Genomic DNA, 18,577 nt, shown 5'->3' on the forward strand with positions numbered 1-18,577 from the left:
ACTGGAGGGTAGGTAGAGGAAACAGGACGGGGAAGTGTGGTGGTCCGGCCGGCGATAGCACTAGGTAAAAGCGGTGGGGTCTTTTTGAGTAGGTAATAAGGTAAGGTACGGGTATACGCGACGTCGAGCGGGGTCGAAGCCTTGGTTTGCTTCGTTGGAGATACCGTTGCACAATGCAGAGCGATGTATTCAGTGCCTGTTGACAAGGTTTTGACAATTTACTGATTTGACGCCGATCAACCCTTCAGGAGCGCTGTTCAGTCGGCAAAGTCAAAAGATGACAGGTGCTGCATACGGTAAAGAGGAAACATGTACACATTCGACCCAGGTAGCTGGGAGGAAAAAGAAGAAGATAGTGGGTGGGACTTGGATGGTGTAGAATGTAGGAGGCCGGATGGTGAGGGGAAAGGGGACACCCAAACACCCACATACGGACGAGAAAGGGAAGGAGAGGAATCCAGAGCTCAGGAGAGCGCGCAGGGCACGCAGAGGAAGCAACAAGAAACGCAGTTGGTAGAGCATTCACGCAGGCCCCCGTTACCTGCCTGGTCAGTCTTGAGTCAATGGGGCACCTCAAGCACGAGACCCCTGGCGACGGAACTGTACTGTGAGAGCACCGCCAGACAGATCCGCATTGAATAGGAAACACACTCCAACAACGGACAACTTTGCATTCAATGGTCCGCCAAGCTCTCGCTTCAAACGGCGTCTGCCCAGATGCTGGATACCTCCTCTTTCTTTCGCCCACCGCACTTTGCCTTTAGCGGCAAATTCGTACCATTTGCTGGAGCCTGCTTCTTGCTTGTTGGAACCACAACGGAGAACACACGACCCCACAACCCACAACGTATAAGTGCAACCAAATGCAGTGTTTCTGCAGGACTGCAGCTCTGTGGGCTCCATCTCCTGGGGCCTGCGCCATATCCCATAGGTCAATTGGCGCATTTCGTCTGTGTTGGTTTGGTCTTGTTCTTCGACCCTGGGACCTAATGACTACGTATACAGATCAACCAAAGGCTGTGGTTTGATGTCGTGCGAGGCGATTGGAAGGCAACAATGGCGCGAGAGGGGATTGTGATTGAGGGGCCCTGTCTAAGGGCCTTCTTCTTCGGGTTTGAGCTCCATTGAGAAGTTAGGAATGCAGATGCACAAGAGCCGAGTGTGGGAGATAGCCTTCAAGTTCCAACAGCGCCGGGCAACCCAAAGCTGAGGCCACATTCATTCTCTCCATCTTGGCCGGTTGGGCCCGATTCTTTACATGGCGGCATTCCGGTCCATGTTTCCGCGAGGAGCTCATCGACAACGGCGGGGAGGCAGTGGGCGGCGAAGGGCTGCCATTACCGAAATCCTGCTTAGTCACCAGCGGGATCGGAGAAACATGGCGGGACAACCTAGTGCGTGGGGCCCCCACCGACGGGACGGTATTCAACGCTCCGGGACCTGGAGCCCGGCCGCTCCGCCGCATGGTGGACCCGGCTTGATGCCATGATCCGAACAAGGACAAGACAGATCCCGACGTCATGCATTCCGCTACACGCTAGCCGCCTTATCAATTTGTTTTGTCTTGGCGTGAGGGCATGCCGTACGTATGCTGTGTAGATGCCATGAACATTTGTAGAAGTCCGGGCATGGAGTGAAAGTGTAGCTACCGTTCCTCTGTTATGCATACGAACAGAGAACGACGTCTGCCTCTTCCCTTCCTGTAAGGGTGTTGCCGGGCGGCCACTTTTGCGCGGACTTTGTTAGACTGTGGCCGTAAAGGGAGGATGGTGGTGTAGCCTCAACCAGATCAACATCCATCAGTCGGGAACATCTCAGTCAACATAGGCTACAAAATGCCCCGAAGCTGTGGTGTCTTCCTGTCCCGACCGTCCGGTGCGGGCTCCCGTGTTTCGGGGGCTGCTCTAGCGTGCAGAGCGGAGCGCCGCGACGTGAGACACCATCAACCCCAAGACAGAACTCGCGCCGAGAAGCCCTTTTCCCCTGTCCTCCCCTCCTCCTCCCCCTCCCCCCGCCTTTCTTATGCTAAATGCACCTTCAGGCTTCTTTCTTTCATTTGGTTTCAAAAATTTCCCGCGCGTCCAGGGACACACACTGGACCTGCGATCTGGGCAAACCCAGTGAAGGGGGAAGGGGGGGCATATGGATAGATGGGGACCATCAATTCAACACCTCATGCCATTGCTCCTTTATTCTTTCTATCTGGGTCCCTTCATTATGCCTAAACGGCTCATTGGGTTGGAAGTTAATACCCAACATTAAGCTTACTCTCGAGCCATTTACCTGCACATCATATCAGTGACACTAGCAACCTACTGAGATCTCCGGCCAATGTCCCAACAGTACCATGAGAACCTGGGTAATGGAGATAATGGGGTTTGAAGGTTCAGCGAGACTCACACACGAACACGAGGGCACTGTCACTGTCACTGTCAATGTCTGCATACGTACGCATACTTCGTTTCGGCCTACTGCAGCCAAGGGGGTGTGGGAGGAAGCAGAAGAACCAGTGCAAATCTGCACAGCCCCTTTCTCCCTTCCCCTCCAAAGCCCAAGACTGGTGAACCCGTCCTCGAGGATTGATTGACTTTTCACGTTGTCACTCGTTCGTTCGTCCTGTCTTTTCCCCGTATAGTTAGTTGAACTAGCACAGGGACTTCTTGACTGCTGCTGTCGGCCAGCCCGTCATGTAAGAAATCCATCTGACCTTTTTCTACGACAGTAGTGTCGAACATATGTCGAACTAGTCCCACCATCCGTGGGAACCAATCGCTTTCAAGACACCACGAAGTAAGCAGTTCTCGTGAGAATCCGACGATGTGTCTGTCTGCCCAAGACGTCGTCCTGAGTCTCTGGTGTCCGGGCCCTTGAGATATGGAGTCGCAACTTCTAACCTTCGCTACAGACGACACACCTGCAATGTGAACTACTGACGGGGTTTTGACGTCGCCCCTGCAATAAAATGTTTGTGGTCGTCGAGTTTCACTCCTTTCTCGGTTTTATGGTTGTTCATCATTTGTTTGATGATCCGGGGATCTAGCACAGGAGGCAAAACACAACAAACACGTTATGGAGTGCACTGCAAAAAAGCGCCTCCAATATTGGGTAATGGCTACGGAGTAATGTCTCGTCATATGGGGTGTTAGGGTAGGGGGGGCCAGCACGGAGGGTGAGGAAGCTCGGCCTGTGTTTGAGCCGGCCGGGGTCGTCTTCTCTCTCTTGGAGTCAGCCCATAAGTCTTGATCTTCTCTTTAAGCTTGGTGCCACTCTATTAAGCCCTATGCCCTGTTCCTCCTCCGCTGATATGCATCATCGGAAGTGAAGATCCCCCTCTTCATTAACTTTACAAAGTTTGCATTGACCATGTCAGGAGGATTGACAGCCCGAACATGATCGACCACTTTTATGGATTCAAGATCTTGGGATAACTGTCAAACGTAAAAAGAATTCCTCAGAGAACGGGCGCAACACACCCAAGAATCTGAGCCTTGCGACGTCGAGTGGCAAAATCGGCACTATATACTCGGTGTGCGCGAAAGCGGCCGTGAGGTATTTGGGCTGTGCTGTGCAGCCTGTGCTGGTGAGCACGTTTGGAAAAGGGTGTGCACATTCTCTCATGTCGATATCCGAGACGTCGCCAACTCGACGACACCTTGTACATGGCAGTACATAGAGGGAACAACTTTATCCGTTTCCCGGCTGCTGCTTGGAAAGTTGGGGCAAAACGGCGCGCAAAATATCTGTACACTAACACGGGTCACAGTCAGACACTTTGCCATGTTTTCCTAGGGGATACCCGTGTCAATTCAATGATCGACCGACTAGCCCCTGGGGTGTTTGACGTCTCGGTCGCTAGTGACCGACCCCGTGCAGCGTGCCTCCCCAGTGGGCAGGCCGTAGCCGGGTGCAATTGCGGGCAAGACGGGCCAAGACCATGAAAAGAGTGAAAAGAGTCTCTTGGAAACGGCTTGCGGGGTGGTCTTCGCTTTCGTGGACCAGTCTGGGAAGAGCCTGCGGGACTGCCATCTCAAGCGTCCACTTTGGGTGGTTATGCCACGAGGTCATGGGGACCAGGGGGCTTGCTTGCAACATGTGGACATGACAGACTTAATTCACCTGTGACCATAGACCTTGAGAAGCCAGTCAAGACTGAGCAATGGTGCGGTCTTGGCGGACATGATGATGAGGAGTAGAAATTGTAGATGGCAAAGGGTCCTGAGTCTGAGAGGGTTCAGTCGTGCTCTGATAGTCCAAGTGCACAAAAGACCGAGCAGAGAGTCCCTTCGGACCTCTGTCTGCCTGTAACATCCATGCTCGCAATATGAGGTGAATCGATCAAAGTCGGGGTTTGGCCGAAGGAGGGACGGAATTTGGAGTTTGGTTGAAAGGGCCTTTGCAAGAGACGGCCAACCACGACATGAGGATGGGAGTGGTAAAGGTGTGGTAATATGTCCGCAGTTCGGTCGAAGCGTATCTAGACGACGACGACGACGACGACGACGACAGTGATTACGACTCCGCTTCTCTTAAAGCGACTCAATGAGGCGATGCGTCGTGCATGGTGTTTCTTGTTTCCTGCAGGCTGGTGGGCACAGGAGCGTTGGATGGTGTCTCATGCAGCCGAAAAGGGAGCGAGTTGCAACTGGGAGTCTGGGAACCAGTGAGAAGGAGCAGGAGTCGCGAATGCCACGGCAGGCCTTCTCCGGATGTGCACGACAGGCGAGAAGGGCGGGCCACTGCCCTGGGCCAGGCCAGCGGTGAGTGCGGGCCGCATATTTGTTTGAGAGATCATGGTCGAGAGGGCGTACGGAGTAGGGTAGACTGGATTCTATTTACAGACGGCTTTTTGACGCTGACGAGGGGGGAACTTTCGGAGAATGAGGAATGAGGGGCCAACCGCGCAGTGGGCGAGGGGGAAGGCCAAGAATGTTCCGAAGCAGCGTTGTGCGGCGTGCCGGGGTAGAGAAGTTTCGCGATGACTTCTTGGTGGTATCCGCAGGCAGGAGAAATAAACTCGAGATAGATTAATTAAATGGAGGGGTTGAAGACGCACGCACCTGATCTGGTCTGACTTGCCCGTTGCTGTTGCCCACCCATGATTCATCTACACGTGTATTCGTTTACGTATGTGGGTTCTTGGTGTACCTAGGCAAACGTACGCAGTAACGGGTACTTTGGATACGCAGGTACGTCAGATGTAGCCCAAGTATCTCGAGTTTATTGCGCATATATTGCGTGTATGTCTGGTGGTGATGTTCTGCCGCTTCTGGTGCATGACGCCAGATAGACGAGCATGGACGTTGAAGAGCTCGGTGTTGCTGGAGACGGAGAAGTATCGTTCCGACTCTTGTTCGAAATGCAACAGTCCATAAACAAAAAGGGAGGTTCGTCGGGTTACACCCGAACAATGGCGAGAAGGACTCGCTGGCATTCGAAGTGTGCAGCAGATGGATCATGGAATTCGACAGAGCATGGAAAGTGCCAATGCCACCCCGGCAAGACGTGGAGTGTTCCCTTTCCCAGTCGGGTGCGCTGCGACTGCAACGGGAAGGCCCCATACACCACAGGGCATCTGCCACCAAGATGTCTTGCAGTTGCGGCGTTTCCAAGGCAGGCGCGTAGTTGGCCGGTTCGGCGCCACAGACGAGACTTATGCAGGGGTAACGGCCGGTACGTAGATACGTACTGACAATAGGTACTTACCTAGTGGCCACCCCGTACCATCATCAACCAAGGTGAGAACTACCGGTAAGCTTGTCATTTGTAGCGCAAGTCGACAAATGGTTCTGGCATGTCTGGCATGAGATTTCAAGTGAAGCAAGGAAAACGAGGTGTGGAGGGGCCGCCAACCAACGTGTTTAGCGTTAGACTGTCACAGGCAAGCCGCAGACCGTAGACCGCAAAGGAACGGTGGACGGTGAACCCAACCACCAGTCCAATGAAGAATGTAGAGTCGCGAGCTTATTGTCCATACATTTTCCATACTATCTTCTACTTACTCTCTACACACAGGAACACCGCAAAAGAGAATACCTTTCCTGAATCCCTGGTGCTCTGGCACTCTCTACACAGTAAAGTCATTGGACAGGAACTTGTAGGTCGGTAGTGATTACTAGTGTGCTGCGTCGTGAGGCTGGGGACCCCTGGTCTGGAACGTGCCTGGGGTTGCTTGGAGGCGGGTTCCCGTGCTTCAGGTGTGTTACAGACAGGGGGGTCGCCGTTTTTGGACTGGACACTCCATCTCTTCCTCTTCCTCCTCCTCCCTCTTTCCCAGTCCCATTCCTGTCGCTGCTTCACCCTTCACAGCCGTTATTGGACAACGTTCACGTATCTGTTTCTCTCTGTCTCTCTGTCTCTCAAGGTCAGACCCCATCCCTGCAGCATCGGTTCCCATCTTGATGCGCCTACGCTTCCACTCTTCTCATGATTCGTCCATCAATACCCGGGTCCCAGCGCTGCAGCAACTACGTCCTGTCACTCTCTTCCCAAAGGAACCTTCTCAGACACGGCCACCAATGCCCGTTGGATCAATCCCGCGATGCGCCCGAGAAAGAGATGTGTGTGAGACTGTGAGAGGAGAGATCCATCAAACATTGATCAATCCTTCCATGCTGCGACAGACACCATCAATGCCCGTGCTTTGCTGCTGCTGCCGCTGCCGCTGCTGTCGCCGCCGCTTCCCTTCCTGTTATGAGAAAGAAAGAGAGTCCGTTCCACGAGTCGGTTCAAGTCGAGTCAAACAACCAACTTGAGGGAGGCTGCGTCTAGAATCGTACTAGTGTACGGATGGATACCAAAGGCCAAGGCCAAGGACGCAAAGCCATCTTTCAAGTTCCTGATCTTGCGAGCTTGCGGCATGCCTTGCATTTGCAGCTGGAGCGGCTGCAGACTTGCATGCCCGTCCTCGGCGCCCTGTCATGGGTTTAGTACCTTACTTGGGTTTGGTGACTTTGGTTTGGCCTGCTCTGGAGTCTGTTCTGGTCTAGTTCTGCCTCTGGTCCAGTCATGGTCCAGGGTCTGTCACTTTGGTCGTCCTCGATTAGAGTAAGGAGACGTACCCGAAGTAACGCTGTCGCTCGGCGCCTACCGCTCTTTTTCTTCCTCATCCTTCTCCTTCTCCTCTCTGTATGGAGTTCCTCATTGTGAAGTACGGATAGCCTGTACGGCCCACGGATAACCCTACTCCCTCAAGACTCAACGGTGCTCACCTCCCCCGGTTGATGGGATACACTTCGGTCCTCAATACCACAGTACACACGCCTGTGGTCCATGCTATATCATGTAACACGCAAGTGCCTGCTTGCATGTTGCAAACCGGTGCCCGTCTCTGTTTGTGAGAGGTCCAGAAAGAGGTGTGTGTGGTCCCTGTCCCGCACGATCGGAGAGACATCCCGCGAGCCTCAGTCAAGACTCAGACCCTGCCGTACCAGTCCAAACCGGTCCATACCAAACCACTCCCGACCAGGCCCTGGCTGGTCCTCTCTTAGTCTTCCCTACCATACCTAACCATAACCTTGCCCGACCATACCTTACCCTGCCATACCCTCCTTTAGTCTCTTACACTCCCTTTACCCCGATCACCCTCCTCGTCTTCTTCCTTACCACCACCACCTTCGATTCTCTTCGTGACACCCTTCTCACGCCTTTTTCGACTTTTCATCTTCTTCGTCTCCCAACTAGCTTGGTGATTGCTTCTTTTCTATTCTCAGCGTCTTGTTTATTCGCTTCGATACCGAGAACGACTACTTCGACGACATTGACGACTTGGATCTTCGACGACACAGTCTCACCCTTGAGATTGTCTGCGCGCAGTGTTCCTTGCTTACACGTGTATTCGTCCACGGAAGAACTCACTTTCTCACGGCTCTCACGTCTTTTATGCTTCAGAAGGAACCGGTTCCTAATGAGCTTTTGCGAATCGACCTAGATGGCCGGCTAGGCTTCTCCTAGTATCAGTCTATTTTCTTCGAACCCGACTCGGGGTCCTTGTTCGATTCTCGAAACCATTCAGCTTTTTGCGACTGGAATCGCAACATATTGCAGCAATGTCGAGTCCAAATCGGAACGCGAACCTCCCGGATGGGGCTTTTATCACGACTTTCAATGGCAAGAGGTGTACGGCGAGGCCGAGGAATGGGAATAAGTCAAAGTCGAACAACCAGCAACGTGCCTCGACGAGTACGTCTCACTCGACATCGACAACACACTCGACGACGCGATCGACACCCCCTCCGCAAGTGAGCTCATCACCGCCTCCGCCTCCAGCAGTTGCAACGCTCGCTCCTGCTCCTCCGCCGCCGCCTCCTCCACCACCGCAAACAACACCACCGCCGCCGCCACCACCACCAGCTGTTTTGACCACTAGTTCAGCGAGTACGACGAGCTCCTCATTACCTCCTCCTCCCCCTCCCCCTCCCCCTCCTCCAGTAGTGAACACCCCATCTTCAAATCCACTGCCTCTACAGCAGACACAAGCGCCGCCTGCTCCAGTCGTATCGAGTCCTCCTCCACCTCCGCCGCCGCCGCCGGTTCCAGCAGTATCAACGTCTTCTTCTTCTCAGCCTCCAATCGTTGACGCTGAACCGCCGGCGACGATTCCTACTTTCCAAAACATTCCCGCTATTCCTGCGCAGAGTTCTCCTCCTACTCCCGCCCAGATCTTCCCCCCCGCCTCATCTTTTTCTTCTTCCTCTTCAATACCTGCCCCAGTCGTGTTGCCACCTGTTCCAGTAACCAGCCAGACTGATGCCAACGCAGTCCCAACACCAACTCCTTCTCAAGCGCCCCCCGCTTTTTTCAGCAATATCAGCCCATCACCCTCACCCACGAGCAGCGCAGGAGCAGGCGCTGGGGCTATTGCGCCTTCGCCGCCCCTGAACCCGGGTACTGCCGCAGGCGAGGCAGGAACAGGGAACGATGCTCCTACGACCAGTCAAGCTCCTGCTTCGAGCAGCAGATCTGGGGGCGTGGCAACCCCTGTTGTGATTGCTTCGAGTGTTGTTGGTGCTGTGGCGGTAATTGGCTTGCTGGGGTTCCTGCTTTGGTTCTGGCGGAAGAGGTTGCTGAAGAAGCGTCGGAGCACGCTTCTTACTCCGTTGTCCACGGATCCCAGCTTCAGGGAAAAGTCGTCATATGTCATTGACAGAGGATCTTTGGGCCCAACACCGCGCTCAGCCAAGCTCAAGGCCGCGCTTGGCTATAACTTTCAGAGATTCCGCGGCCAGTTCGGTGGATTGGTCTCACGCAACCGGGATAGCGGCTCGACAAATGACCGCGCTCAGTTTATGAATATCTCCCAGCACAGCCGAAACAGCTCGTCTCTATCAAACCATGGTGGACCACGAGACGTCGTTACCACAAAGGATCGGGTCAAGGACTGGTGGGAACGGTTGACGGCGGATATGAAATTCAATTGGCGACTCCGCGGCGACAGGAATGTCGAAAAGGACCCATTCGCCTCAGCTCGCAACATGAGCGAGAGGAAAGCGGCCGCGCCAGGACAACCCGACTTCTTGACGCTTTTGGGTATGGACGACAGGGAGGTTGAACGGGAAGCTCAGAGGCGGCGAGTGAGCCGGAACCAAGGCAGCGCCGGCTCCGCCGATCACTTCCTCGGTGGCCTGGGACTGAACTTCGACAACGCTTCCGCCGACCCCTTTTCTGATATCAACGCGTTACCTCATAACTCGGCCAAGCCGGCACCACTCGCCGTGGCCAACCCGAGCAATGGCAATGGCAACAATCCCTTCTCTGATGCCAATGCCATTTCGGCACCCGCGGCCGCAAGAAAACCGTCATCAACGTATGTCGCTGATGTACGCCGGTCAAGAGGAACCTCTGTCGGCGGTACCACAACCAGGCCGCCAAGCGGCTCAACCTACTCTCCGCGCCTGGACTCCATGTACCGAGACTCGATGCAGAGCGTGGAGAGCTTCGCAACGAGGCGGAACAAGTTCCGATCTGATCCGTTTGATCTGGAAAGACCTGAGCTACTGGGCAGCAGTCTCGGTAGCAGTAGCGGTGGCCGGTTGACGCAGGCCAGCAGCAACTACAGCCAGGTTGGCGGAGGCGCACCGCGCGTACCCGGCAACGCTCACACGCGCGCGGACAGCTTCAGCTCAAAGTATAGCAGTGGTGTGAGCATGGACGGCTGGAGTGATCCAGGGCCAGATGTCGGGCCTTCAAGCGGACCTGGCTATCGCAACGAGGGCGCCGAGAGCCCGGTTGCAGGGTACCGGGCCGGAGAGCAGAAGAAGAATGTCGTGAGGAGGCCCAGTGGAGGAAGCCAGAACAGCGTTGGCAAGGCGTTGTAAGGGGAGGGGGATTTCTTTATCATGTATTACCAAAACACATCTTTCACTACTTGTACAAACGTTGGAGATGAGGAGGGTTGAGAGAGATAGGGTCAACCACTATGTGAAGGGAACGATTTCATGCGACATGGGTAGGGGCATTTGAGGAACAGCCACGGCTGGTGATATGGTTGATGTGGATATGAGAGAGATTGAGATGAGAGGGTATGATGAAGGATACCGCCCAAAAAATGAAGGGACCCTTTTATTTTCATTTGGGGACCGACTGTGGTGTATTTGGTGTTTTGGAGGAGACAGATCACAACACCCGTGTTCATGTCTTCTGAGCATCCTTTTTTTCTTCTTTTTTCCTGTTCTCTTCCCTTCTCACGAAGCAAAAGTCAAAACTTCTTGGCCATGAGACACCCCATACTCATTCCCGGCTTCCCTGCCCAGCTTCTTATAAGCGGGTTGCGACGGCCGGGGGAGGAGCAGTACAAAGCCTGTTCCACTGTAATGGTTTTGCTAGATGAATCCTACAAAGTGAAAACTTACCCCGTTGAAATATGTCCGTATAGAACGGCCATCCGCAACATGATTTGCTGTGACATGACTGGTTCCTGAATTGTTCGTTATCCTTCGAAATGTGGTAACAGTAAGGAATCAGCAATGCCTGCGTGTACTCTGTGCCCATTCCATCAAGTAATGCTAGGGTAAAACGACATGAATGGCTGCGACTTGTACGTAACCGGAGACGAGACCGGCCGTCCGGGCGCCCGGCCGGGGGTGGCCGGCAGGAAAAAGAAGCATGAATTTGGGATGCAAGTGGGCTTGTACGTACCGCCTTACCTTAGGTAATGGACCTATCTTATTTAGGTAGTCTGAATATTACGGATACTGATAAGGAACAATTCGGTCCCGTGATGAACAGCTGGCATGAAGTGGCGCCGGCAGCTGCGCTGTTGGTCGCGAACCCCTGTCGAATCACACCACTTGCACTTCCCGTCCCGGGACATCTGTCATAGTTACGTACCTTGCCGTCTGAATGTCTGCCAGGTTAGGTAATACACAGCTAATGCGTGGTTGGTGTTGTGGGTGGTGCTGACACATGGCAAGAAAGCAGCCAAAGTCAAGGAACAAGACGTAAAGGCAACCTCGCTGTGCATTGGGTAGGATTAGTTGCGTACTCCCTTAGGTAGTCCAGAGAGGTCAAACACCTAATTACCCCTCATTCGGCGGCGACCACTCAGCCGTCGACAGCTTCCAACGACGTCAAGCCCCGGGGGCAAGCCAATGCACCGTGCCCGTACACACCACACCGAGGTAACTTGGGCGTTACGTCAAAGGGTCAGTCCACCGCTGTCTACCTACCTTGGGCACCTCAAGGTAAGGTAGGGAGCCTAGGCACAGCTCAAGGTACCCAAAGATAAAGATACCAGGAAAAGAAAAGATATTCACTGCCCGCCTTCTGTATAAGAAATTCAACCTCGAACTAGCGGCACTGGCCTAACTTAGTGATCGCGAAGTGACAGAATCTCTCGCTCCTCCCCGTTGCATCAGCATCCCAATAAACGACCCCATCACGCAACGAACAACAGACTGGAGACTTTCCTCCGACTCCTCGTCCCATCCTGCTCACGGAAATTCCTATCCACAAATACTTCCATATATCTACAGATAGACCTCGGTGTATAACCTACGGGCCAACCCCATACCTCTGCGGCGGGACCGATCCGAACTCACCACCGTTGGCCGAAAGCTAAAAGTTGCACCGGTGACAAGCCCCGTTGTCCAACGACCTAGCTTACTCTCGGATTACCCTACTCAACCTCCTTACCGGCCACTTGCTACTCGCCTTGCCTAATCAACACGACAACAAATCGAACAGCCCAAGCCATTCAGCCCATCTCCCTTTCTTCTTCTTTTTTTGCTTACAAGCTGCCGCCCTTAATAAAACCACTGTCGTTTTCGTTCAGCACATACCCTTAGCTGGAAGGGAGAGAGAGGAACAGAGAGAGCGAGCACCACCTTGCCCTCCGTTGCTCCCCCGCCGCCTCGACTACTCTTACATAGCGCACGTCTACTCGATGATAAGCCCTTGTCCGGCCACCGCAACCGACCTGTTCCCATATATGCCACGCTATCTTCTCCACGCCCACCCTTGAAAACCGGACCTAGCCACCCCACCACGTCCGACCACCCACTGCTGGTCTCGACATCATATGCTGGCTTGACCCGGACATCAAGACAGAGAGGGAGAAAGAGAGATGGCTTACCAGAGTCCTCCAGAAACACCATCCTCCTCCGGCGCCCACACGCCAACCCACTCTTCCTCTACAGCACCGTCATTATCGAATTCTGTCATCACAACAATGTGGTCCGGTCTGATACGCCGCTTCTCCTCCGACCTTCCAGAGTCCTACGGTCACAACGGGCACCCGCACGAGCCTTCACACCTCTCCCACGCGCATACCGAGCCCGCCGGCGGCGGTGGAGGGGGCTTCCAGGATGGCATCAATGGTGTTTTTTTCCCTAGTCACCAACCCATTCGAACTGCGAGCCCGTTCCGTCCACCGCCTCTCGATCCCATTGTTCTGCACGGCTATAAAGACAGCACTTCGCAGAGTGCCAGGCTCCTGAGTCACGGCGTGGCCGAGGAGATCCGGATCATGCTCCCAGAAAGGCTTAGGATCAAGGAGGATTGGAGGTTGATATACAGCTTGGAGCAGGACGGTGCTAGCTTGGCAACGCTATATCAAAAGGCAGCTGAATTCCAGGGCCGGCGAGTCGGTTTTGTTCTAGTCGTGAGGGACGACCTAGGCGGCGTAAGTGGAAACCTCTTTTCTGGCCGCGATTCTCTTTGCCCGACATGTCACCGTAGTCGAAGGTCTCAATATTGCAATAAGCTAATCCTCTGCTCCTCCACGACCAGACTTTCGGCGCCTACCTCTCCGAATATCCACACCCCGCGTCCAAGTACTTTGGCAACGGCGAATGCTTCCTCTGGCGCGCCTCAACCCTCACGCCCCTCCCGCCGCCGCCCTCCGCCGATACGACGAACCTGACGCGCATCACCACGGTCGCCAGCCCGACACGCTCAACCTTTGGCGACCGCAACAACGCACCGTCCCCGGCGCCGAGCGAGTCAATCCGCTTCAAGGCGTTCCCTTACTCAGGCATTAACGACTACTACATCAACTGCGAGACGGGCTTCCTCAGCGTCGGCGCCGGCGACGGTCACTACGGCCTGTGGCTCGACGACAGCCTCGACCGCGGGCACAGCGGGCGCAGCCACACCTTTGGCAACGAGCCTCTGAGCGACGAGGGCGAAAAGTTTGGCGTGTTGGGCGTGGAGCTTTGGGTGCTTGGCGCCTGAAAGATGGACCCGGGTGATTACCAGAGATTAGAATCAGAAAGGAAACCTTAAGTTGGCGGAGATGAGGCCTGGCATGACGACCGAGAGGGTTGCCGGAACAACAGTACGCTGATGTACGCAGCACGGACACGGAGCACGCCCAGCAACCGCGGACTCTCGTATTTCTCTGTGGAAGGGGAAAAGGATATGGAAATATATCACACGCAAAAAAGACAAATACACCGCACAGATACACGACTGGGACTGGGGATTGGAACTAGGCGTTGGAGCAATCGGGGCGCAAAGGCGACGGGTTATTTGCAAAAAGAAACGGCCGACAGAGGTTTATGCGGCACTCACTCCAATGGCAACACTGATGCCGCGAAAAGCTGCTTTTTCTGAGGACTGGATCGAGTCGATTAGGAGCGCGAGCGGAATCGTGAGTTCTATCGCTCCTTCCTCTCCTTCGGGAGGGGCTCCTTGGAGAGGCTGGGAACCTTGCGATCGATATTGGCTTGGCACACCTTCAAGTCAACTCTCGCTTCGAGGGACACAATAGTGAGAGCGCTGAATGGACGGAGTGAGCTGGACTGGATTGTACAGGCAAACGAGGATTCAAGACATTTTTAATTTTAACAATACCCCTTTATCAAATCAAAGAATCAAATGTCTCTTTACACATTCCGCCCCGAAGAATATTGATTGTAACACCTCAGCTATTGTTCTGACCCCGAAGCTCATCTTTCTTTGGAGCAGAATCTATCGAACCCTCCAATTGGCTGAAGTATAGAGTCTCCTGAAACTTGATACGTTGTTCGTTCGTTCTCTCTCTCTCTCTCTCCCTCTCTCTCTCTGTGTGTGTGTGTGTGCGTGTGTGTGTGTGTGTGTGTGTGTGTGTCGAGAGATTCCACCCATTGCCATTTCACATTTCTATATACGCACCTACACCTACGTTCCAGCTGATCATGAAAACCCACAACTCGGAAAATGGCAATCATCACATCGTCCATTGAAAACAATTGGGCCCTCCCTGACGTATCGACAAAAGGAATACGGAAATGACTTCGCCAGTATACGAATTACTTGAGAATTCCTTGACCAAGAATCCCTAACTCTCGTCCATCATCCAGGGCTCCCCTTCTCAATACTTGAGCCGACGACGATTTTGTATCACCCAACTCTATTCATCTCTGCTTATTGAAACGCTTAGCACAGGTCGGGCTTTTCTACCTACAATTCACGTTTATCGCATAAATAAATGTATAACAATTGCATAACTTGCTGTGGGGTTTCAATGTTGTCATTTTATTACAAGCTTGTATCAGTGACGCTGTCGACGATGAGCGGCTGGAGATCTCTTCACGGACGGGCTCATGAAAAGTCAAGTGGCCAAGTAAGGAACGGAAAAGAAGAGGAAATTAGACGAGAAAAGTATTTGCCTATCCATCATTCACTCGACTGATTCTAGTCGAAACTGACTCGCCTCACATATGTTCCTTTGTATCCCCCAATCACCACGGGCTGCACGGCCTTGACTCTCCTATCCGCCCCGTATGGTTTGTCTATAATCGTTTCCCCCACCCTCAGGCTCAGCAGCCACGCTGTGATTTTTCTCATTGTCGTCGTCCCGCAGGATCATGTCTCTCTGGCCCACATCATGCACCTGCTGTGGATCCCGTTTTCCTCTCTCGCTTGCTTCTGTTCTCGCTTGAAAATCCTGTGTCATTGCTCACCGCATGATCTCCTGGTAAATCAACTGCTTCAGTTGCTCCTTGCTCAGGTTGTCCTTGTGCTTGTCGAAGTCGAAGAACTCCTCGGGAATGGGAGGCGCAGTAGGCTCGTCATCCGGGTCGTGGTACGGTTCGAGGTAAGGGTGCTTAAGTGCGTCCTCTACGGTGATGCGCTTGACAGGGTTGAAAGCGAGGAGCTTCTCGAGGAGGTCGAGAGCCAGGTCGGACGTCTTGGGGAACAGGGTGCGGAAAGGAACCTTCTTCTTGAAGGGAAGCGAGCGAATGTACTCTCTCGCACGGCGGGACTTGATGCCATAGTAGTCCTCCATCGTCGGGGTACCAAGAACGTCCAAAATCAGAGTGAGCTGATGGTGGTCTATCATATACGTGATCAGCTTTGTATCTTTGATAGGGCGGGATGATAGTTCAACTTACAGTCCTTGCCCGGGAACAGAGGCTTGCCGCTCAGCATCTCGGCCAGAATACAGCCAACAGACCACACGTCAATGGCCTTGGTGTACTCCTTGAACGTCAACATGATCTCGGGAGCACGGTACCAACGGGTCGCCACGTATTCCGTCATGAAACCCGAATTGTCCTCCTGGGATGCAGCGGAACGCGCCAGACCAAAGTCACAGACTTTCAGATCGCAGTTGGCGTTCAGAAGCAAGTTGGAGGGCTTCAAGTCACGGTGAAGGACATTGGCTGAGTGCATAGCCTTGAGAGCGCGAAGGGTTTGGTAGATGAAGTATTGGCAGTGGTCGTCGGATAGGTCTTGGGTTCGAATAACACGGTGCATGTCCGTCTCCATAAGCTCCTGCAAAGATAATCATGTCAGTAAATGGCCTGTTTCCATCGGTGTGGCACACGAGGACGTCTTGCTCACCTGGATGAGGTAAACCTCGTTGAATGTCTCATAGCTGCGGGGTTTCTGGATGTCGAGGATGGAGATGATGTTCTCATGGTTGAAGTATCTAAGAAGCTTCATCTCACGCAGAGTTCTCAGACAGAACATGGAGTGATCGAAGGGTGTGATCTTCTTAATGGCGACCTTCTGGCCGGAAGGCTTGTGTATCGCCGAGCTATAGAGTAATCAATTAGCAACCCGGTCTTTCTCGAACTGTGATTGAGACGAAAGATAACGCACCAGACAACTCCGTATGCACCCTCGCCGACGACATCCTGAATGTCATACTGCTCGCTGACGTTGAACGAGATCTTTCGGGAGCCCGAAGCGTTGGGGGGATTCGCGCGCGACATTGTGAGCGATGTGCGACGATGGTGTCGATGTGGAGAGGAAGTTGCCGGAGCAGTTGGCCGACGGAGTAATACCACACAGGCGGGTCCTCGCGAACGAGATGCAACCTTGGGCGGAGAAAAAAAAAGGGGGGGGGGGGGATGAGGGAGAGAATTAAGTCGTCCTAATAAGACCGTCTTGTAGAACCACAATTGCTGGTTTGCGCGGTGGTTCAGGAAGGAGGCGAAAGGATTCCGGTATTTGGTTCTGCGGGGGTTATAATTATTGGCGGGCAGGCCGTTTGTGACTTGTCGAAAGGAAGGGTGGGATCGACCGACGGCGGCTGTCCAAAGAAAAAAAGATGGGCGTCGCAGACACACACACAAAGCTTGAGGTCGCAAAAACCGGCCGTACTTTGTTCTTTGGTTGGATTGGAAGAAAGAACACGCAACCAAGTCGGTCCAGTCAATGAACAGACAATAGGCGGATCGGCTGTAGAGTATCTCGAGAGGGGGGAAGGATGGGACAGAGAGATGCGGACGGGAGGGTGGAAGGGGACGAGTGTCGTCGGAGGTTCGAAAGTGGGCGAGGGCCGTGTTTCTTGGGTCCGCTCGGGCCTTGGGTGCTGGGTGAGGTCCGCTTGTCACAGGCCGGGATCGTGTTTGGATTTCTTGCCAACGTCTCGGATGTCGGTCACTTTTTTCGTTCTTTTTTCTTCTTCTTTTTTTCTGTCGTCTAGTACTCCAAAGTGGTTGTTGTTTGACGGGTGTGTGTATTGTGTGGTCTTTGCTCGATAGCAAAGATGTGTTTGAGGAAGGTACGGTAGGCAGGTAATTTGTCGTTTGAGGATGGGTTGCAGTGTGATGGCTTGCAAGTGTCCGGACTTGAGAGAGGACTGCTTTAGGCGGGAACTGCAGGCTGAGAACTGGTGTTAGCTGAATCGTGTTAGCTGGAAGGAGCTCCAACGGGTCAAGTGACAAAACAGGCAGGTATCCCGGAATGCACAAGGTTAAGCAAGGTGAAGAGGCGCTGGGGAGGGGAGGGTCCTGAACCAGAATGGAACCAGCTGGGTCGTTGGTCGGGTACGGATAAAGGAGCGCTGGACCCAGGAACTGAATACAGGTACTAGCCAGGCTAGGTTTGCAGGACACAAAGCAGTGTTGATCAGCGCAGACGCAGAGCACCCAGAGAATAGAGGGAGCAACCACAGACAGGCAGACGTAGCGGGTGTCCGAACCTGTTCTCTTTGCCTTCTTCCGTGGCTTCTCGAAAAGCAATCGATCTTCCGGGACACTTTGGTGCGACAGCCTAGATGCAGCGCAGACAAGCTTCCAGAAGATGAGCGATAGCAAAGCGCGAAGCACAGAGGAAAAAGGGAGCCTGCGTGACTTGGAAGGTGAGGTGAGGGCAAGCGGGTTGCGGGTCGCGACGCAACGAAACGAGGCAAAAGGTAAGGGGAACGGGCGATGAACCGAGCACCCCCTGCGACTGCGACGGGACTTCAGACGAGATACGTCTAAGATGCGCAAACGAGGGACAAGACACCACGACGAAGGCGGGCCCGGAAGACAACAACGCGGTTGAGCTTCACGAACTCCTGGACCGGGGCCGAGGGATATAGCTGCTGCCACTTGGGTGCGTCCTTCGCCTCTCTCTCTATCTGGCTCCGTGATTCTCGCTTGGAGTTGGCCTACCTAGATAGATATGTCTGCCGGTATGATCTTCGGGGCGTGAGGGTGAAGGGGAAGCGAGGCGAACGAGACAGAAGGAAGGACGGCTAGGGAAAGTTGAATTGCGAGAGGGTAAGAAAGGCAGGGAACGGGCAATGAGGTCGCCGAGGATTACGGCGACGACGATCTCAGGGTGCCGGAGGGTTGACGGGGGATGGAATGCAAATACACAGGTCAAGACAGGAGGACAAAGACTCAAAGCAAAGTGTACGTACCAGAGACTTGCGACGAAG

General features: G+C 53.8%; 6 protein-coding genes across 6 annotated transcripts; 2 read left to right on the forward strand and 4 right to left on the reverse strand.

Moving 5' to 3' along the window:
• Window positions 1-573: 573 nt before the first annotated feature.
• On the reverse strand, window positions 574-945 carry CPAR01_07554 (uncharacterized protein; the record flags this gene model as incomplete). Its single annotated transcript, XM_060491823.1, has 1 exon — window positions 574-945. One exon carries the CDS (start codon window positions 943-945, stop codon window positions 574-576), a length of 372 nt encoding a protein of 123 aa, XP_060350697.1.
• A 2,506-nt stretch (window positions 946-3,451) lies between these two features.
• Window positions 3,452-3,661, reverse strand: CPAR01_07555 (uncharacterized protein; the record flags this gene model as incomplete). The annotated part of the gene is made up of 1 exon (XM_060491824.1): window positions 3,452-3,661. One exon carries the CDS (start codon window positions 3,659-3,661, stop codon window positions 3,452-3,454), a length of 210 nt encoding a protein of 69 aa, XP_060350698.1.
• Window positions 3,662-6,735: 3,074 nt separating this feature from the next.
• On the reverse strand, window positions 6,736-7,106 carry CPAR01_07556 (uncharacterized protein; the record flags this gene model as incomplete). The annotated part of the gene is made up of 2 exons (XM_060491825.1): window positions 6,736-6,912; window positions 7,059-7,106. 2 exons carry the CDS (start codon window positions 7,104-7,106, stop codon window positions 6,736-6,738), a joined length of 225 nt encoding a protein of 74 aa, XP_060350699.1.
• A 939-nt stretch (window positions 7,107-8,045) lies between these two features.
• CPAR01_07557 (uncharacterized protein) lies at window positions 8,046-10,313 on the forward strand (the record flags this gene model as incomplete). Its single annotated transcript, XM_060491826.1, has 1 exon — window positions 8,046-10,313. The coding sequence occupies one exon, from the start codon at window positions 8,046-8,048 to the stop codon at window positions 10,311-10,313; it is 2,268 nt and encodes a 755-aa protein (XP_060350700.1).
• A 2,246-nt stretch (window positions 10,314-12,559) lies between these two features.
• On the forward strand, window positions 12,560-13,668 carry CPAR01_07558 (uncharacterized protein; the record flags this gene model as incomplete). The annotated part of the gene is made up of 2 exons (XM_060491827.1): window positions 12,560-13,117; window positions 13,225-13,668. 2 exons carry the CDS (start codon window positions 12,560-12,562, stop codon window positions 13,666-13,668), a joined length of 1,002 nt encoding a protein of 333 aa, XP_060350701.1.
• Window positions 13,669-15,376: 1,708 nt separating this feature from the next.
• On the reverse strand, window positions 15,377-16,637 carry CPAR01_07559 (mitogen-activated protein kinase; the record flags this gene model as incomplete). The annotated part of the gene is made up of 4 exons (XM_060491828.1): window positions 15,377-15,753; window positions 15,813-16,194; window positions 16,264-16,459; window positions 16,525-16,637. 4 exons carry the CDS (start codon window positions 16,635-16,637, stop codon window positions 15,377-15,379), a joined length of 1,068 nt encoding a protein of 355 aa, XP_060350702.1.
• Window positions 16,638-18,577: the final 1,940 nt, after the last annotated feature.

This window comes from Colletotrichum paranaense (genome assembly GCF_030867605.1).
Source record: "Colletotrichum paranaense strain IMI 384185 chromosome Unknown Scaffold_5.1, whole genome shotgun sequence".
Lineage (NCBI taxonomy): Eukaryota > Fungi > Ascomycota > Sordariomycetes > Glomerellales > Glomerellaceae > Colletotrichum > Colletotrichum paranaense.